At 43.5% G+C, this 18,741-nt stretch overlaps 1 protein-coding gene across 3 annotated transcripts in view; it reads right to left on the bottom strand.

Annotated features, from left to right (window-relative positions):
- syt7a (synaptotagmin VIIa) overlaps window positions 1-18,512 on the bottom strand; it is a 126,169-nt gene extending 107,657 nt beyond the window's left edge. For all 3 annotated transcript variants that reach the window (XM_054777624.1, XM_054777626.1, XM_054777625.1), the window contains exon 1: window positions 18,199-18,512. In XM_054777624.1, the coding sequence (XP_054633599.1) occupies window positions 18,199-18,232 (34 nt within the window). In that variant the 5' untranslated portion in view covers window positions 18,233-18,512. The remainder of the gene's footprint in view (window positions 1-18,198) is intronic.
- Between the last annotated feature and the right edge of the window lie 229 nt (window positions 18,513-18,741).

Raw genomic sequence — 18,741 nt, 5'->3', positions numbered from 1 at the left:
CGCACAGCAAGGGCTCTGTCCAGTCCTCTTGAGAAGGGCTTTATTCCACGCTGGTGTTGCCAGCAGTGAGAGGCGACAGGCGGGGGTGGCAATTCCTGTTGCCAGGAGAGTACTGGAGAGTACTGGAGAGTGCTTCCTTGAGGGATTCAGGGGATTCCCTTGTTTTGCTGGGGGACTTCAACGTTCATGTTGGCAGCAACAGTGGCAGCGACAGACCTGGAAAGGCGTAATTGGGAGTTCCTCCCAATCAGGCCCACCTGATCACATATTGTCAATAAGGAACACCATGTTCAAGCATATGGGTGTCCACACGTGCACTTGGCACCAGGACACCCTTGGCTGCAGTTCAATGATTGACTTTGTGGTCGTGTCATCAGACTTGCGGCCACATGTTTTGGACACTCCGGTGAAGAAAGGAGCAGAGCTGTCAACCGATCTTGGCTCCGATGGTGGTGGAGGATGCTAGTCAGATCAGGCAGGCCCAAACACGTTGTGAGGGTCTGCTGGGAATGTCTGTCAGATCCTCTGTCAGAAGGAGTTTCAACTCCCACCTCCGGTAGAGCTTTGACCATGTTCCGAGGGAGGCTGTGGACTTTGAGTCCGAATGGGCCATGTTCCGTGCCTCCATTGTCGAGGTGGTTGGTGAGAGCTGTGGCCGTAAGATGTTCGTGTCTGTTGTGGCGATAACCCCACAACCCGTTGGTGGATACCAGTGGTGAGGGAAACCGTCAAGATGCAGAAGGGGTCCTATTGGACCTTTTTGGCCCATGGGACTCCGGAGGCAGCTGACAGGTACCAGCAGGCCAAGCAGTCTACGCCTGTGCCGTTAGCTGAGGCAAAAACTCGGGCATGGGAATGGGAGGAGTGGTGAGAGGAGGAGTGGAGGCGCAACTTCTGGATGGCTTCAAAGAGTTTCTGGACCACCATCTGCCATCTCAGGAGGGGGAAGCAGTGCACCATCAACACCGTGTATGGTGGGGATGGTGTGCTGCTGACCTCGACTCGAGATGTTGTGGACCGGTGGAAGGAATAGGAAGACCTCCTCAATCCCACTGACACATTGTCCAATGAGGAAGCAGTGCCTTGGAACTCCACAGTGCGCTGTCCTATCTCTGGGGCTGAGGTTGCCGAGGCTGTCAAAACGCTCCTTGGTGGCAGGGCCCCGAGGGTGGGTGAGAGCCGCCCGGAGTTCGTTAAGTCCCTGGGTGCTGTGGGCGTGTCTTGGTTGACACAAAGGGTGTGTTCCAACAATCGTAGGATCACAGTTCTCAGCCTTCCTGGTAAGGCCTATTCAGGGGTTCTTTTAAAAAAGAAATTAAACAAAAATATTTTAGTTAAATATATGATTAAATAAAGTAAGCAATATTTAACATAGCTTCCAGCTTTACAGCAAAATGAACTTTGGGCCCTATGCTAGATACCGAAACTACTTAACCAGCCTTCAAAGTAAGAGCCCCGACGCGCTTAACTTAAAAATGTCCAAGTTGTATGTTTTACGAATTAAAACAAGCAAGCAATTTATGAACAACACAATTAAAGCTGTTGTAGTTTGGAAAAATACTGAAAGTCGGCTCGCCTTCAAAGTAAGAGTCTTAGGGTGCCAAGATGATAATATGTATAATAGCTATTAATGTATAAATGACACATGAGCAATATTTATCAAATGTAGGTTTTATTTGTTATTGTTACACAAGTGTACAGAACACAGCTTTCAATACATTGCAAAAGCAAGACTATGTACACCATCAGACACACTACACTTACAGTTCCTCTGGAAAGCTTTAAAAATAATGTAACTATCGCCTCAAATTGCTAGTTCATAAAAAATACAATCTTGGGACACGGGTAAAGCCTCAAATAGCTTGATGTACAATTATTCCATCAAAATAGTTGTTCTTAAACTTGACTAAGATAGAATTCTCAGACTTAACACGGTTCAATAAAATATCCTTAAAAATCTAGGCAGTTAAAAGCATGTTTTTCTGTTTTGCAAATATAAGTAATTTGTCATGTGCTGAAAAGCTGCACAGTACTGCTGTACAGTAAAGTCAGAAGTAATACATAACCCAGACACCAGCAATGCACATAAGGATACATGACGATATGGCATGATGAAGGCAGCGTTAGCCGCAAACTCCATGTTGAGAGTTAACCACCTGTTAAAGAGTTTGCAGTGGCCCTTGGGTGTGTTAACTTTAACGTCAAGTTAACAGCCGGTTAAAGTTAACAGAGTTTTGGACGACAAGATAACTGTGCCGTTAAAGTTAACTGTCGGTTACGTCTACTTAACGAGTGGTTAAATAAATAACCGAGTTTTGAACAACCGGGCCCTGGTCGTGGAAATGCGGACCAACTCTACACTCTCGGCAGGGTCCTTGAGGGTGCACGGGAGGTTGCCCAGCCACTCTAGTGTTTTGTGGACTTGGAGAAGACGTTTGACCGTGTTCTTCGAGGAATTATGTGGGGAGTACTTTGGAAATATGGGGTACCGGACCACCTAATTCAGTCTGTTCGTTCCCTGCCCTGTATGACCGGTGACACAGTTTGGTTGGCATTGCCGGCAATAAGTCGGACCCGTTTCCAGTGAGGGTTGGACTCCGCCAGGGCTGCCCTTTGTCACAAATTCTTTTCATTAAACTTATGAACAGAATTTCTAGGCGCAGCCAGGGTGTTGAGGGGTTCCGGTTTGGTGGCTGCAAGATTGTGTGTGTTTTTTGCAGATTGATGTGGTCCTGGTGGCTTCATCTAGCCGTGACCTTCAACTCTCACTGGATCAGTTTGCAGCCAAATGTGAAGCGGCTGGGATGAGAATCATCAACTCTAAGTCCGAGTCCATGGTTTTCGTCGAAAAGGGTGGAGTGTCATCTCCGGGTCGGGTATGAGATCCTGCCCCAAGTGGAGAAGTTTAAGTACCTCGGGGTTTTGTTCAAAAGTGAGGGAAGGATGGAACACGAGATCGACAGGCGGATTGGTGCAGCGTCTGCAGTGATGCAGACTCTGCATCGGCCCATTGTGGTGAAGAGGGAGATGAGCCAAAAGGCAAAGCTCTCAATTTATCAGTCGATCTACGTTCCCACCCTCACCTATGGTCATGAGGTTTGGGTAGTGACCAAAAGGACAAGATTGCGGGTACAAGCGGCCAAAATGAGTTTTCGCCGTAGGGTGGCTGGGATCTCCCTTAGAGATAAGGGGTGAAGCATTGTCATCCAGGAGAAACTCGGAGTAGAACCGCTGCTCCTCTACATTGAGAGGAGCCACATGAGGTGCCTCGGGTACCTGGTTGGATACACAACCATTGTTGGAAACACAAGTCAAATCAAGGTTTACTGCTTTGTGGCTCTACATATAGCTTGATGAGGACAGGCTATTAAATGTTCTGTGAAAAATCTAAATAAATAATCATAAATAAAATTGAAAAAGCAGCACCGGGGTGAAACAGTATATCTAAAGGCTGATACAAGGACATACGGAGCATGCAGCATTTGAACTCACACATGGTGTCAGGTGATTAAAACACATAGCGTGGGGGGTGGTGGGTGGATGCTGCTGACCCATCATGTATTGTCACCACTGTCATGGAACAGTGAGTGGACTTAATCCCGGGAGAGGGTCTAGTTCGATAACGTGAGCAAAATGTCCCCTGCCCCGCTGGCCACCACTGAAGCAGGCTAATAGCGAGATGAGATGGAGCGAGTTGGGAAAAACGAGGGAGAAACGCTCAGGCAGCCAAGCTGAGGAGATGGCACTCACATAGCCCAATCTGTCAGTCGCACTACCTTGCCAGATATTGGAGTGGGAGGGTGGTGGGGGTCTTGCACAAAACCACTCACTCTTTGCGAAACATCAAACGACAGTGCTGCTACACACACAAAACCACAAATTTGAGTCCAAGAAGCACACTAAGTTTGGGAACACGCTGTACTGAAACACCACCAAACATCTTCTGCCAGGATTTTTTTTCATGTCGTGCTTAATATGAATTGCTAAGTTCAATGACATCCGTTTGACGGAGATAAAGTTAGTTCCTGGATTTACAGAAACACAGTTCACTTTCTGTTGTTGCTGTTCATTTGTTCTTTCTCTTCAAGCCAAACTATCAAACCGCATGACTCTCCTTTAAAGACGATAGAGCTTTTCCAGTCAATTAAAGTTAAGACGACCTTTTGATGGATGAACAGCGTTGCGTCAATGCAGCCATTCACATCCAGCCAAGTGCCTCTCTTATATGTCAAATCTCTGTCTCTCACAACCACCCATCTTCTTGTCTAAGGGTCACCCCCATCACAGATTTTCAAGAATAGTCAAATTACAACTTTGAACTTTCAGCTGTATGAAATCATAGCATGAAAATCATTAATTACTCCTCGGAATGGTAATGATGTCTGTCAACAGGATAATTTGCTGGGAGATTTAAACTGAGAGTGATTGTGTGACCACAAGAGGTTTCACATGGATTAGTGATGGTGATTGCCTTTTATAGGATAACAGAGTGCCAATGGGAACAGTTCTCCGACAAGAACAGCCAGAACAAGAATAAATTCATCTAAAGCAACAAAAGAAGCAGCTGCTAGTGACCTCGAGGGTGGGAGAGGAACCCAAAAAGAGACCTTTTGACCTCCTACAAATGAAGTCGTCATGTGTTTTGACAACTCCACACACCATGGCTCTGCAGAGATAGCATCACATCAGTCACTGAGCGAGATCAGATATTTCACATCAGCCCCTTGGTGCTGCAAACCACTCTCGCCAGCTCTCCCGGTGTGACATGCAAACAAGCCTAATGTGTTTGTGGAGGCAGCTATTACTGACTCCTTGAATCAAGCCAATAAAAAGCAGCAATCACAAAAGTACGAGAAAATACTATATACTGCTTTTCCTGATAGGGTCGCAGGTAAGATGGAGCTTGTCCCAGCTGACAGGTATATGACTGACAAATATGGGTAGACAAACATTTATGAAACAAGCGTCAAACGGGAGGAAAAGCAATGTTACAGGAATAGTTTGGGTTTTTGTCATGAAGTTGTATGACGGAGCCGCATGGTGGTCTTGTGGTTGGTGGCTACACAGTCAAGTGATCTGGAAGATCTCGGTTCGAATCTCCGTTGGTCATCTCTGTGTGGAGTTTGCATGTTCTCGTGCGTGGGATTCCTCCGGGTACTCCGGTTTCCTCCCACATTCCCAAAGCATGTTAGGTTAATTGGCGACTCTAAATTGTCCATAGGTATGAATGTGAGTGTGAATGGTTGTTTGTCTGTATGTGCCCTGTGATTGGCTGGCGACCAGTACACATATCCTTGCACTGTGGCACACTGTGAGCCTTGAAAAATCTCCATACTCCACCAAGTTCTTCAAATGCCGTATTAAATTAAAGCTAATGTGCTCCCGACGTGAGATGTTTTTCATGGCAAGTGTAGCAGGATGAAAACTTTACATCACTCTCACAAATGGCAGGTGAGTTCCACAGGGCAGACATGTTTGTTTTGGTTTGGTGTCCGCACCACTGCACAGTGTGAAGGAGAGGGGGAGGGGAACATTACCCAAGACATTAGACCAGGACATTACACTGCTCACAGGGTTCTTTGCAGGCTGCAACAGTACAAGCCACAGATGATTGGTTTTTGTGATCAGCACTGACAGCCATTATTGGCATATGCCGATCGCATGCTTTTCCGCGGAAATTGGCCGAAATTCATCGGTGGCCGATCGATCGGAGCATCCCTACTTTAAAATTTCTCACAGGGCTCTTTAAAAAACACCCTAATGTAACTTTAAAGTGTTTAGCTGAATCACTGCAAAATTTGGTAGACTCTTTTAAAGGACTGACAAGCACGTCTGTAAAATTTGAGTAAGATCGGCCGCCATCAAGCATAAGCATTTTCAGCACAACCCGTAAGAGGCCACCACAAATGTAATTTACAGTCGTGAAAAAATCCCAGTCGTGAAAAACCAAGCCTGCCATTAATGATCTCAACACAATGAAAACTCATGTACACCTGCAGAGCAACAGAGATCAAATTGATGAAGATGATGTGAAATGTGACAGCAGAGGTCAGCGATGGGAAAGAGAGCGGCAGACAATGAAAGGGACTGCACGTGATTACCAGCACAAGACGCTTGTTACACAACATCTTTACACGGAAGCAGTACTCACACACTCAATACATTGCATTTGCTGCACTAGACATGGTTACACATTCACAAAGGCATCCTGGTTGTACGACTAAAAGGGTTGTTAAATATGACGGAAGTGTTGTGGATCCACATTATATTTTCATCTTTTACTCTTGCTTCATTTCTCCATCCTCCCTCCCCAGCCCAGACTGAACCAATCCCTTTTTTCTGTCCTATCTAGGCCCCCTCTTCCTGTAGTTTTTCCTTTTTTACACACACACACACACAGACACAAACACACAAGGCCTCCTCCCTCCTCCTCTATGTGACCTTGACTAGCTAGCACTGGAGGGCTCGTTCTTTGCTTCTCCCTCTCCCTCGCGCTCCCTCCATCTTTACACGCTCGCTCCCACTCCATCGTCTGCCTCTCATCCGCTTGCTTTCTGTCACTCTCTCCCCAGTCAGCTGATGTTAAGAAGCATACTTCCCCCCCCACTCTCTCCATTCCCAAGACACACAGGAGGAGGGGACAGAAGATGGCAGAAAAAGGAGTAGCGAGAGACCTCCTCCCTCCTCTGCAATCAAGTCAGCAGTGAGAGTCAACTGTAAAAATAACTCTAGCGCTCCGAAACCCTTTATCAACAAGTCTTATTCCTTTTCTGACCGGACTTCCTGCATCAACTTAATATGAGGGCAAACAAGTATTGAAACACTTTCATTGTCTCTTAAAAACACTTCAAATACAGACCTATTTGACATAGACCTATTTCAGGCTGCTTCTACATGGATTTTCTCTTCTATCACATTTTTATGAATACAATTTTTCCTCTTTGCAAGCACGTTTTACATGAAATCAATACAACTTCCTGTTCCAATGGCGGGTGACGAGCACTCGCAAGCGACAGCAGGTTCGAATCGGTGTCTCTTTGCAGGTGTTCTGACAAAGGCGACTAATTGGCTCCATGGCGCCATTGTAGCCCATTGCTCCAACTCCAAAATGTCTCTTGAGGTTCTCCTAATGGCATAGCACGCAAACATCCATCTGTATAATAAATTGGAACCGTTTAACCATTTTGACTATGCATTGAAAGCTTAAACAAACGTACGCACTGAACTGATGGAGGGGATCTATTAAATGTCAAGCTGAATCACTGATTATACACTATTCCTGTGCCAAATTCCTGGTGCCTTGCACATGTGAAGGTCTCTGGAGCAATCTTGTTTGCAAATGTGAGGCACCAACTCTATCTAATAAATTTCCTTCAGCCTGCTGTTGTGTGAGATGACATTTTCTAGTGCACATCTGATATCAATACAGCAAATCGGACACGAACGGAACAGCGTGAGGCAAACGAGGAGAGGTGAGAAAAACAAAGGAGTCGAGAATTTCTCCAGTAATATTGATACTCTTTCAATGAATTTAAGAGGCATAGATTCCTGCCATATCTGAGAATATTTATTCCTGTATATTTAGACTGGCAACGACTGAAGACTCCAACCATTAGCATGTATTGTAAACATGTATTCAAGCATGCACATGTTTGTAAAATCTTAATGATGGAGCTCATTAGGGCCCATATGGCCAGAAGCCCTTACCCAATATGTTATGTTCATTAGTTTATCAAAGTGTCAGCTAGGGAAGGTCATAATAACCCATTCGTCCATTAACTCCTTCATGTTACATTATTGTTGAGAATACAGACCGTTGTGTGAAATTAATTGCTGAGTAATCACAAATTGAGGCTATGCAGTACTTGGCCGCAACCAGGAGAGACCCTGTTGATTCATTCTCACCTGCGACTGGCTCGACTGGCTATAGCATGTTGGCCACACAGTCAGGAGCTCTGAAAGATCTGGGTTTGAATCTCCGTTGGATCGCATCTCTGTGCGTGGTTTGCAAGTTCTGCCCGTGCGTGCGTGCGCACTCCCGTACTCCCACATTCCAAAAACAAGCATGTTAGGTTAACTGGCAACTTTAAATTGTCCATAGGTATGAATGTGAGTGTGAATGGTTGTTTGTCTGTATGTGTCCTGTAATTGGCTGGCGACCAGTCCAGTGTGAACCTCGCCCGAGGTCAGCTGGGATAGGCTCCAGCATGAGGATAAGCGGCATAGAAGTAGGATGGCTGATTGCATATGCCTTAAATGTCATCTAAATTATGTTGCACTGTTACTTATTTCTACTTCCTGGTTTCGTTCCATTCCTGGTGGCTTAATAGGGCTCTCAGCTGGTCAAGCAGCTTTTTGTAAAAGAATGACTTTGATTTGGATAGCTTCTTGCACTAGATGCTAGCTAGCAAGCTGACGAGCCGGATACTTGTTACTTGTGATCAGAATCCTGTCCTACATTGTATTACGTGTGTGCGTTGTTTTAACAAACTTTTACATGACATTAGACACGCATTTTGTTGTTAACAGTTTATACTTAGCTATGTGAGCCACGGTGCTAAAATTATAGTCTCATTTATCGAATATAGAAACACACTCTAGACAATTTGTACAACAAAAATCCTAACTGATAGCTAATTTCCCCATAGTCGATATCAACGATATCGCATCAAATGACCCTCCCTAATATTAGGCCACTTGTTAAGTCTGTAGACCTGAATATAATCACAATTTCGTATTCCTTTGGTGTTAAACTCCCTTGGGAGATTAAGAATAATTCATATAAAAATTCAACAGAAACAGAGTTTAATCAGGTAAGGATGATTAAAGAATCTGTGATCAACAGATTCACGGCTTTAATGCTTTAATGCTGGGTACAAACCTGAATCTATATACAATATTTCATTAATATTGTGTTGTGCTATAGAGGGGTCCTTCTGCTCTGACCTAGGCTATGTCTCAAATCGCACACGTCCATGCTTACAATTAGCATTTTGAGTGCATACTACAAGTGCTTTTCAATGGGAAAAATAGTGCGCCGTCAGTACACACATGTTGCACTCACCACGCCCCTGCTACGTCCCACGTGACACCACGCAACAGCAGGCATCACCCCTGCTGGCATTAATTCCGCTATTTGCAAGGGACCTACAAGATATTAAACTCCAGACAAGAAACTCATGAAAAAAAAAGAAAGGTAAGTCTATATTTTCTCTCAGCTGCAGATACAGAATGTGCAAAGAGCAGGAAGGAGGCAATAAACTAGGAAAAAAAGAGGCAGCTAACAGTGTGGGAGAGAGAATTGCTAACTAGAAGACATCACTTTGGGTATTATGATCACTTATTAACAGAAAATCACAAGGAAGATTCAAGAGGCTACAGAAATCACTTGAGAATTTCCCCCCAACTTACTCCAAGAGATGGTGGAAAAGCTAACCCATACATGTGAATGAGACACACAGAGGCGAGGTTTCATATGCACCGTCTGCATTGTTTGCACATAGGTTGCGGTGCATTCATAGTGCGTTTACATTGCAACGACTATTTCACGGAAATTATGCCTGCCACAAATTTTGAACATTTGAACATTTTCTTTGCGCTGTGGCACGCAGCCCGACACTCTTTATACATACTTCACACCTGTTTTCGACCCATATTTTCATTGGCACGCAAAATTGCTCACCACTGAGGGGACAAAGTGCGTGCAAGTGTAAACGTCCCTTTAAAATAAAGATATTAGCGTATAAGATATGTAGCAGAATGCTACTATTGTGCATAATATTGTGATCGTCATTTCCAGTAAGTTCCACAACATTTCCACAACAACAGTAATCGATTTGGGACAGCACTACTTTGTCCAAATCCTCGCCCTCAGGAAGTAAGTACACAGCGTACATAGTTTATGTATTGCAGTGTACTGACGGATGTACAGTCTTCCCCCGCTACATGGTGGTTTGAACATAGCTCCCTCACTCTATCGCATTTTTTTTTAATTCATTCATTCATTAATGATCGCTGTTTCGTGGTTGACTATGGGCCATTGTCAAAAATATTGAAAGACAAGTCATATGTGGTATTCTTGTCACTAGGCGTCAACAACGTTACATTGATGAGACATGACGTTACGTTGCATCACCTTAACACCGCACGGAGTCAGCCATGATAAGAGTGAAATAAAGCTCTCCTCCCATTCCGTGTGGAAGTGGTAAGTTTCTGGCTTCTTACTTTCTCCTTCTTCCCCACTCCGTTTGAAACCCTTTCTTAAGCTTAGAATAAATAAATTGGAGGCTAACTAGTTAACTCGCTCGCATGCTATACTTAAAGCCATGGCTGTCTCTTGTGTCCCTGCAGTGTTCCCATAGCCCTCACATGAGCAATGTGGGGTAAATAAAGGATAATGGGAGTGTAAAGGTGTTAGTAGGGGTAATAAAAAACAAATAAAAAAGGGTAACACACTAATAGGGATGTTATTTCATGTCCACAGGGTTCTAATAATGATTTTTTAAAAACTTAACAGGTTTTCTATGCTCTAAGTACAAAAATATTCAATTTATTCATATTGAATTCTATATCCCGGAAATTCACTTAACACGGTCGGGTCTGGAACTAACCACAGTGAACGAGTGACGTCTGTATTCCATTTGAGGCACAGCCCTAGATTAATCCGACAGCAGAACAAGTTCGTCAATAAACAACATTTGCAACAACATTGTCTTATACCAGACCAGGATTAGTGTCTTCATGAAAAGCTAAGAATCAACCAAATGTATACTCATTATTATACTTATTAGACTAAGAATGTCTCTACAAAACCTGCCAAAAGATGAAATGTGTGATGAAGTGTGTACACCGGTCAACATTGTGCTTGCTTTTAGTTCAAAATGGTTTTACAAAGCCAGCAAATCTGTTTGCCAAAAGGCCAAAATAATACACTCTACCCAAGGAGCTGCCTTAATGTAGGTACTGCATGCCAAAAAGAAGGCATTTAGATCAGAACCCCTTGCTGGAGGCTTGGACCTCGGCCCATATCTATGGCTCGCGTCACCTTAAATCAACAAGAGCCCTGACAGAATTAAATATAAATCATATTCAAGAGGTAGATAGTGCAGGGTGCCATAGCACTCATCTAATAAATCTAAGGCAATTTGTTCCCAATGCGCCAACCCTGTCTGAGATAACAAAATGAAAGCAACGAAACAGAATGGTGGTCTGGCTTCAGCTGAAAAAAACAAATGGAAAGAGAAGTCCTGCAGACTTTTCACAAGTAAGTAGGGAGGGTCTTATGATTGTTCTCGTGCTGGTAATGATTTCTCACACTTGCTGCTGAGTGAAGAAGTGAAGAAACGCAGACGACTGCATAAAAGTCACAGATAAAACCAGCCAACATGGCATTATCATGATCATTATCCCAATTCATGTGCTGCATCCTATGGATGCTGCACTTGTAGACTAATGACGTCAAGGTGTTTTATTTTTACATCCCTCGACTCATTCCATACAAAAGACGGCATGAAGGAAAAACCTCCTCCCTCACAGACATGATACCACCGCTGACCCGCCCTCGAGATGAGCCTGCCCCCGTGTCTACGCCCACCACTTTGTGGAGGACAGCTTTGTAAAAAAAAAATGTTTTAAAGCAGGCTTTGCTACACATGTTGAGATAAAGCTTGTTTGATCGTTTTGGGGTTTTTTCAGAGAATCGGCTCACCTAGCATAATGTGGCTATAATGTTAGCACTGTAGCTCACACAGCTATGCTAGTGTTGCTAACATCTGTGTCCGTTTTTTCCAAATAAATGAATGGATAAATTAGCGCTGTTTCGTGGTTGAATATGGCCTATTATCAGTCAAAAATATGCATATTGAAGCAAATTTTATGTGTTCTTGGCCTAAATCAGTGGTCGGCAACCCACGGCTCCGGAGCCGCACGTGGCTCTTCAGCCTCCTTATTGCGGCTCCCGCACCGAGCTTTGTGATTTTTTTTTTAAACACCGAATCAGAGGAAATGTGTGTTTTCGAAAAGAGTTTGAAATAGTCAGTGAATGCATCTACACTACCTTCTGACTCCTGATTGGTTAAGGGGTCGGAAGGGGTCAGCTTGTTCAGTCAATGAGACACAAAAAGATGTCTTTACAGTGTGCTGCGCCTGCCGTAAGCTATCCATAACAATGAATACGTCCCTAAAAAGAAAAATATCGGAAGAAAATAGAGGGTTTAATTTCTGAATGGATAAATTCCTTTGCCTTCACTGCCAATGACGCTGGCTTACCCACCCGTGTGCTTGCTTAATATGCGAGAGATTGAAATGATCAAACAAAAGAAAATGCAACGTTGAAAGACAGCTTTTTCTGAAAAGTGCCCCACTGCAATTTTGAAACTGCTACGAAAGGTTGAGCAAAGCAAACATAATTTCAAGAAGTGGATGAAGGCTCCAAACTGAACTAAATCCGCGAGTGTGGTGACTGCACTGGAGATCGTAAAGAGGAAGCCATTCACAGCTGGAGAATAAATGAAAGAATCGTTTATAAAAATATCACAGCATGTATTCTCCGAATTTAGAAAATAAACAAGAAAAATAAAAAAGAAATTGTTATTATTATTATTCGGAAAATGAAAGAAATGCTCCTCCCTGCAAAGACAGTCAAAAACAGGAACAAAAGAATGGCAACAAACATCACCAGTAGGCAAACTGATGACATTAATTCAGTGCAAGCATATTAAATTGCCTGTGATGAGTCAAGTGCTGGAAATGATATTGAGCAGACACACTGATATGCAGATATGTACTCTGACGGGCTTTTTTACGTTAACGTTGGCTACGTTTTCTTTTCATTTTACACAAACATGGGAATATAGAGGACAGTGACATTTTCCATGCTGAGTTCGAGCTACCTTTTAGGAAATAAGTCAGTAGCAGAAGAGAACTAGGAGGTGTTCAACTGTTCATGCTGTGTTTTTTTGAGCATCTGCCTGTAAGACATATAGCGCTTTTCCACTGTGACTGGTTCAGAGCTTTTCCGGAGCTAGTTCTCAGAGCTTTGCTTTCCCATTGTCATGGATCCACAATTGGTTCGAACTGAAGCTTCCGTTTTTGGTTCAACTCTGGCTCCAAAAGATTGCTGGGCTGAGTGAGCATAATGAGATGGGCGGGATTACCTAAAAAAAAAAGTCTGCGAATTGCCTTAATCTTAATTACATTGCACTCTAATAATGGAAAACACTCCAAAAACATGGACACCAGAGGAAACCCGCTGTCTCTTGTCCATTTGGACATCCGAAGAAGTGCAGAATAAATTTGAAACAGCGACAAGAACCCTGCCAATACTGGGACGCATCAATAGGCTGGTGTTTTTTCAGCCTTTCGAAGAAATGAATAACAAACTTAAGAAAATAAAGAAGGCCTACAGAGACCAAAAGAAAAACCTGGGCAGGACGGGCAGTGGTCGGAGAGAGTAATGCCTTATTTTGAGGAGCTCGACAAAGTTTTGGGCCACATACACCGGTGTGCCAGCTTGCTGGTGAATGCTGGCAAATAAAATCCAGAAGAAGACCCAGGCACAAGTCAGACCTGCTTGGACTCCCGTCAGTTGTATTGGTTTCATTTAATGCTCACCGCACAGTTTTGGGTGTAAATACGACCTACTAGTGTACATACTAGCTTGCTATTGTCGAATGAATGAAAGCCTCGCCACCCTCCCATTCTCATCTGTACGTACGGCAGCAAACTAGCATCCCTGTAAACCTATAGTCATGTAAGAAGTAGCATGTATTGGGCAGCTGTGTTCTGATTTAATAAGTTTTTATCTTTCTGTCAGACAACAATGGTTAAGGGATGGATCATCCTCTCCTCGCTACGAGCCACCCACAAACACGAAGCCTGCAGTGTGCAATCTTATTCTGCAATCTATATTTATATTCTACCTGTTAATAGTGTCCAGTGTCAAGGACTATAATGAGTTGTGTGTTTTGATTTAAAAACGGTCAACACTTCAAATGTCCTGTAATTTCCTGAGGAGGCGTAGCTCCTGTTACGGAACGACATGGATCCCCAGGACAATGGAAAATGAAACTGGTGTCGGACTCAGTTCGCAGATAATACAGTTCCACCCCGGCCTCGAACTTAATCCAGCACCAACACCAAAGTTCACTACAGCGGTAAAGGGGCAACTGTGCCCTGTGTCTATTTCAAATCAAAAAGGCTGACTGGGTTACATCCACCCTGATGTGGTGTCATTTAGCCGCCATTCTTTACGTTGATGAGACAATAGCTACTGCAGGAAGTACGCTGTCCAAAAAAACAACAAGAGCATAGAAAACATGTTTAAGATTTTCTAAATATGATTTATACCATTATTAGAGCCCTGTAGACGTCAAATAACACCCCTATAGTCACCTTTACATTCCTATTATTCTTTGTTTACAACACATTGCTCACCTGTAATGTGGAGGCTACGGGATCACTACAGGGACACAAGAAACAGCCACCGCTTCAAACATAGCATGCGACGAATTTAACTAGTTAGCCTCCAATTTGTTTATTCTAAACTGAAGAAAGGGTTTGAAAAGGAGTGGGGAGGAAGGACAAGGTAAGAAGCCAAAAACGACTACCACTTCCACATGAAATGGGAGCTTTTTTTTTGTTGAACATGCCATGGCTGACCCTAGAAAAGCGGCATAGAAAATAAATGGATGGATGGATGGATGGATGGATGGATGGATGGATGGATGCCATAGCTGACTCCATACAGCGTGAAAGTAATCTAATGTAATGTCATGTATCATCAACGTAACATTACTAGTGACCAGAATACTACATATAACTTGTCTTTCAATATTTTTTTGACTAGTAATATTCCATAATCAACCACGAAACAGCGGTCATTTATTGATTAATTAATTTTCGAATAACTGCGATAGAGCGAGGGGGCGATGTTTGACCTGTGATGTAGCAATGGACAACTTCATTATGTATTTTTCATCCCAGGGGGATGACTTCACCAGTTAACATACTGTATCCCATTTACAAACATTTAAGGCTAGCTAGCTGTTAATAGCCCCCTCTTAAAAGCTGTAGTTAGATTTGTTGTCAGGCACCATCTGTAGCAAGTATTCTAAGAACACAATTACTAATGGTTGCTTTAAGGCAAACAAACCCTGCATTTTGAACATCAACCAGTAGTCCAAATAGTTGTTGATAGTTTCCCAGTGGGCGTAAATAAGAAGCCATTAAGTTGTCAGACTATGGAGATGATAAGAAAGTACCACATTATCCTTAGATTCCCTCTTCTCTGTTGCCTACATTTCTTTTATTGCTGACACACCCCTTGACATTTCACTTTTTATTTGACCCTGTGTGGTTGTCAGGCTCACACATGATCAACCTCGTTGTCCTCAATCCCCCTTTAATCCTCAGAAGACCATAATCAATACGTCCCTAGCAGATCTTTCTCTGTCTCCATGCCACTCCACCTTGAGACGCAGGATGAATTTAAAAGAGCAGAGAAGGGAAACACCCACAACATAAGAACGCCCTCCTAACTGAGTCAATTAGCTGCATGTCAATCATGTTTTGAGTCCCCCTGCCTTGGATGAGGAGCCCCGACCTTGTCATAACCTTATTTCTTTAATTGGTAGCTACAGTCTTTGGTTTGGACTCCCTGGGAAAAAATGATTGCCTAAGTCAGGTGGACTGTTTGAACAAAATCACCCATAAACACTCCTAATTATCATCCATGCAACAGGAAGTGGGGCTTTACCTTTGGTTTGCACTTAAGCATGCAGACTAAACGGGAACGATCACAAATACATAATCACAAATTGTCCCGCTTGTCCTATCTTCTATCCTATTTCTATTGGGACCGCTGCAGCTGAAGGTGTAGCAGGAACGCTAGCATTCATTGTTTAAACGAAACCAAATTTCACACCAATTGGTTTCACATTTGTGTGGGGATGTCAGCGGGGGACCACCTGACCGACATTGTTATTGTTAAAACCGCAAGAGTGCGGTTCTTGCATCCAGTGAAGTAAAGATGTTTGGGTAGCTGTCAGTTAAAAAAAAAAACCTTAAAAATTCCCATCCTTTCCGTTAAGTAACTAGGAGGAGCACTGTCTCATACAAGTGTATGAACCTACATACTCAGGTGATTTTGGTCACATTTTGCTTGTTAAATGTGTATTTCTGAGTTGTGGCCTCATTTAAAGTAAGATAGAGCATTACAAGCATGTCTCTCATCGCTTTCTCTCTCTCTCTGAATGTACTGAGCCCCTGTTTCCATTCCAGTGTTGTATTGTATTGAGCAGAATCATTCTGCCTGTCGGAGTTGCCAAATTAGAGGGTTGTGTGGATATAGCTCAACTTCCCATATCTGTTAAAGCATGTTGTTTGATTTGCCATATAGTTAGACTTTACTAAATTAACAGAGGAGGATAAGCGGCATAGAAGATGGATGGATGGATGGATGGATGGATGGATGGATGGATGGATGGATAAATTAACAGAGCCTCTGCTGGTTGTAGCCAAGTAGCGCACTCTATTTTACCTTAAATGTGTCAAGAAGTAATTAATCAGAATTCTTAACCATCAATTCAAAAACATATTACTCCCACATTTAAATGCTATCGGCTCCATAGGTGGCCACTAATTGCAAAAGGCTGTGATGACGTTCAAGGCTGCTGGGAAATATCACAGAAATATTCCACTTGGTGCTTACGAGGTCTGACCATTGGAGACAGATTGCAGTCAAATGTAAACAAAAAACATGACTGACAACCGCAATAAGCTGTGGTTTAAGCAGTCTCCCGGTGCATCGCCATGGGTGCCGCCGTTGTTGTGTTACGTCAGCGATTGCGCTCAGTCAATATAAAAAAAACTCTATAGAAAAAAGCCATCACATGCTTGTTTTTTGTGTTTATATCAGCTGTGCCCAAGCATTTCGGCAGTAAAATTAACAAAGTGAACTTTCAAGACAATGTTGACTTATGGTTACAGATTAAACTATGTGATATGGACAAACACATTCTTCTTATTCAATTCATTCATCAACCAGGGTTTGGGGAAGACCTCCTAGCTCTTCATTCGCCATCTGACAAAGACATTTTGAACAAATTCCATCATGACCGTGCCCCATTGCACAAGGAAGGGTCCATAAAGGCATGCTTGGATGGGTTTAGAGTGGAAGAAGCCTATCAAACACCAGCCCCTCTCTTAGGTGCAACATCATTGACCTTTGACTCAAATGTACATCGCAACATTTTGTACAAAGTGAAAGCTGTTATCGCTTCAAATGAAGGGATCAACTGCATAGTTTCTTCTATTTTGACTTGCCGTATGTGTAATGATCCAATGTAGTGTTAAAAGTGATGTTAACTCCATGCCTTTAGAGGTCATGTTCAAAAGTGACTTCTCCTGTGGTTTATTATGTAAAATTGTAACATTTTTGCACCTTCAGTGTACCAAAATAGACCTCGTCTTGCATCACTGTTGCCTGCACGTCCATGTACAGTACGCTGATGTTGTCCAGTGAAATGGACAAAAACAGCTCCTCCCACTCTGCCTCTTTGCTCTTTTCACACCCTCCTTTCTCCTCGCTGTCCTCCTCTTGCTCCTTGGCAGCAGCAGCAGCAGGTGTTATTGGAAGCAGAAGATTTTAGGCTGTAATAAGCATTATGTGCAGCATTCTGGGGCAGGGGCCACCAGTGGTGTGTGATGAGGAGAAATCACGCCTCAAAAACACGTGGGAGAGATTACTCAAATATGTCCCCCCTCCTTCCAACACACACACACAGTCCCGTTAACCCCCAGGTCTGCTGCACCGTTATCTTCCCCCTAGTAAGATGCATTTGCAGTATTTTACAACCTGCAAAAAGCAGAACACTTTGTCTTCTATTGTAGCAAAACAATGGTGGGTGGGGGGGCTTTGACCTTGTGCAGTGCTGTCCTTAAGTGTCCAATCACACACGCACGCACACACACTCTCCACAATAGGTTCACACGCATGCATCTAACGACAAGTACGGAGCACTGCCATATTACATAATAAGAGCCCACACTTTGGCGCCAACAGGGTGCCAAAGGACGCCGAGGTGGATGCACGCATGTACGCCCCTCCTCTTGTTTGCACTCCGTCAGCCACCTCCAGTAGGAGCGCAAACACCTTGAAAGTGACAACCAAGCCCATGACAGGAGAGCGCCACAGCTTACCTTTGCTATTGTTCTCCTCCCTGTTGAGATACATGGCTCTGTTAGTTTAGGCGATGGTGAGGAGGACGGTGGTCTTGGTGGTGGTGATGTTGTCGAGCTCGCAAAGGTGTCAGTGTACTCCTCAACTCCTCCTCCGGTGGAGTTGAAGCTGTTTTATTATTGTCTTGCTCCTGCACTGCCTCGTTCTCGCTCTCTCTCCTCCTCAAAGTCAGTAGGTATGGTACAAGCCGGAGACTCCCCCTATCTCTCCGTGTGTCTCTGTCTTTCTCTCCCTCGCTATCCTTCTTTCCTTACCGCTAATAACCAGCCTCTGTGTGTTGTGCGCGCGCGCGTGTGTGTGCCTCACATGACAAAATAAAGTCTTTTTTTTTAAGATGCTAATTTTTTTGTCACATTCCCACAGTTGGTTTGCATGCATTTTCTACAGTGTGTGACAGCTTCATGGCAAAATGGTGGGAATGCGTTTGGTTTAATTGTCAGATCTTTACGACATGCAGTTCACTGACTATTGATGTAAACTATTTTGTTGTGGCTTTCTGGGCT

Source organism: Dunckerocampus dactyliophorus, chromosome 5, assembly GCF_027744805.1.
Source record: "Dunckerocampus dactyliophorus isolate RoL2022-P2 chromosome 5, RoL_Ddac_1.1, whole genome shotgun sequence".
In the NCBI taxonomy this organism is placed as follows: domain Eukaryota; kingdom Metazoa; phylum Chordata; class Actinopteri; order Syngnathiformes; family Syngnathidae; genus Dunckerocampus; species Dunckerocampus dactyliophorus.
The sequence above is the reverse complement of the archived record's forward strand: the minus strand, read 5'-3'. Positions and strand labels throughout refer to the sequence as shown.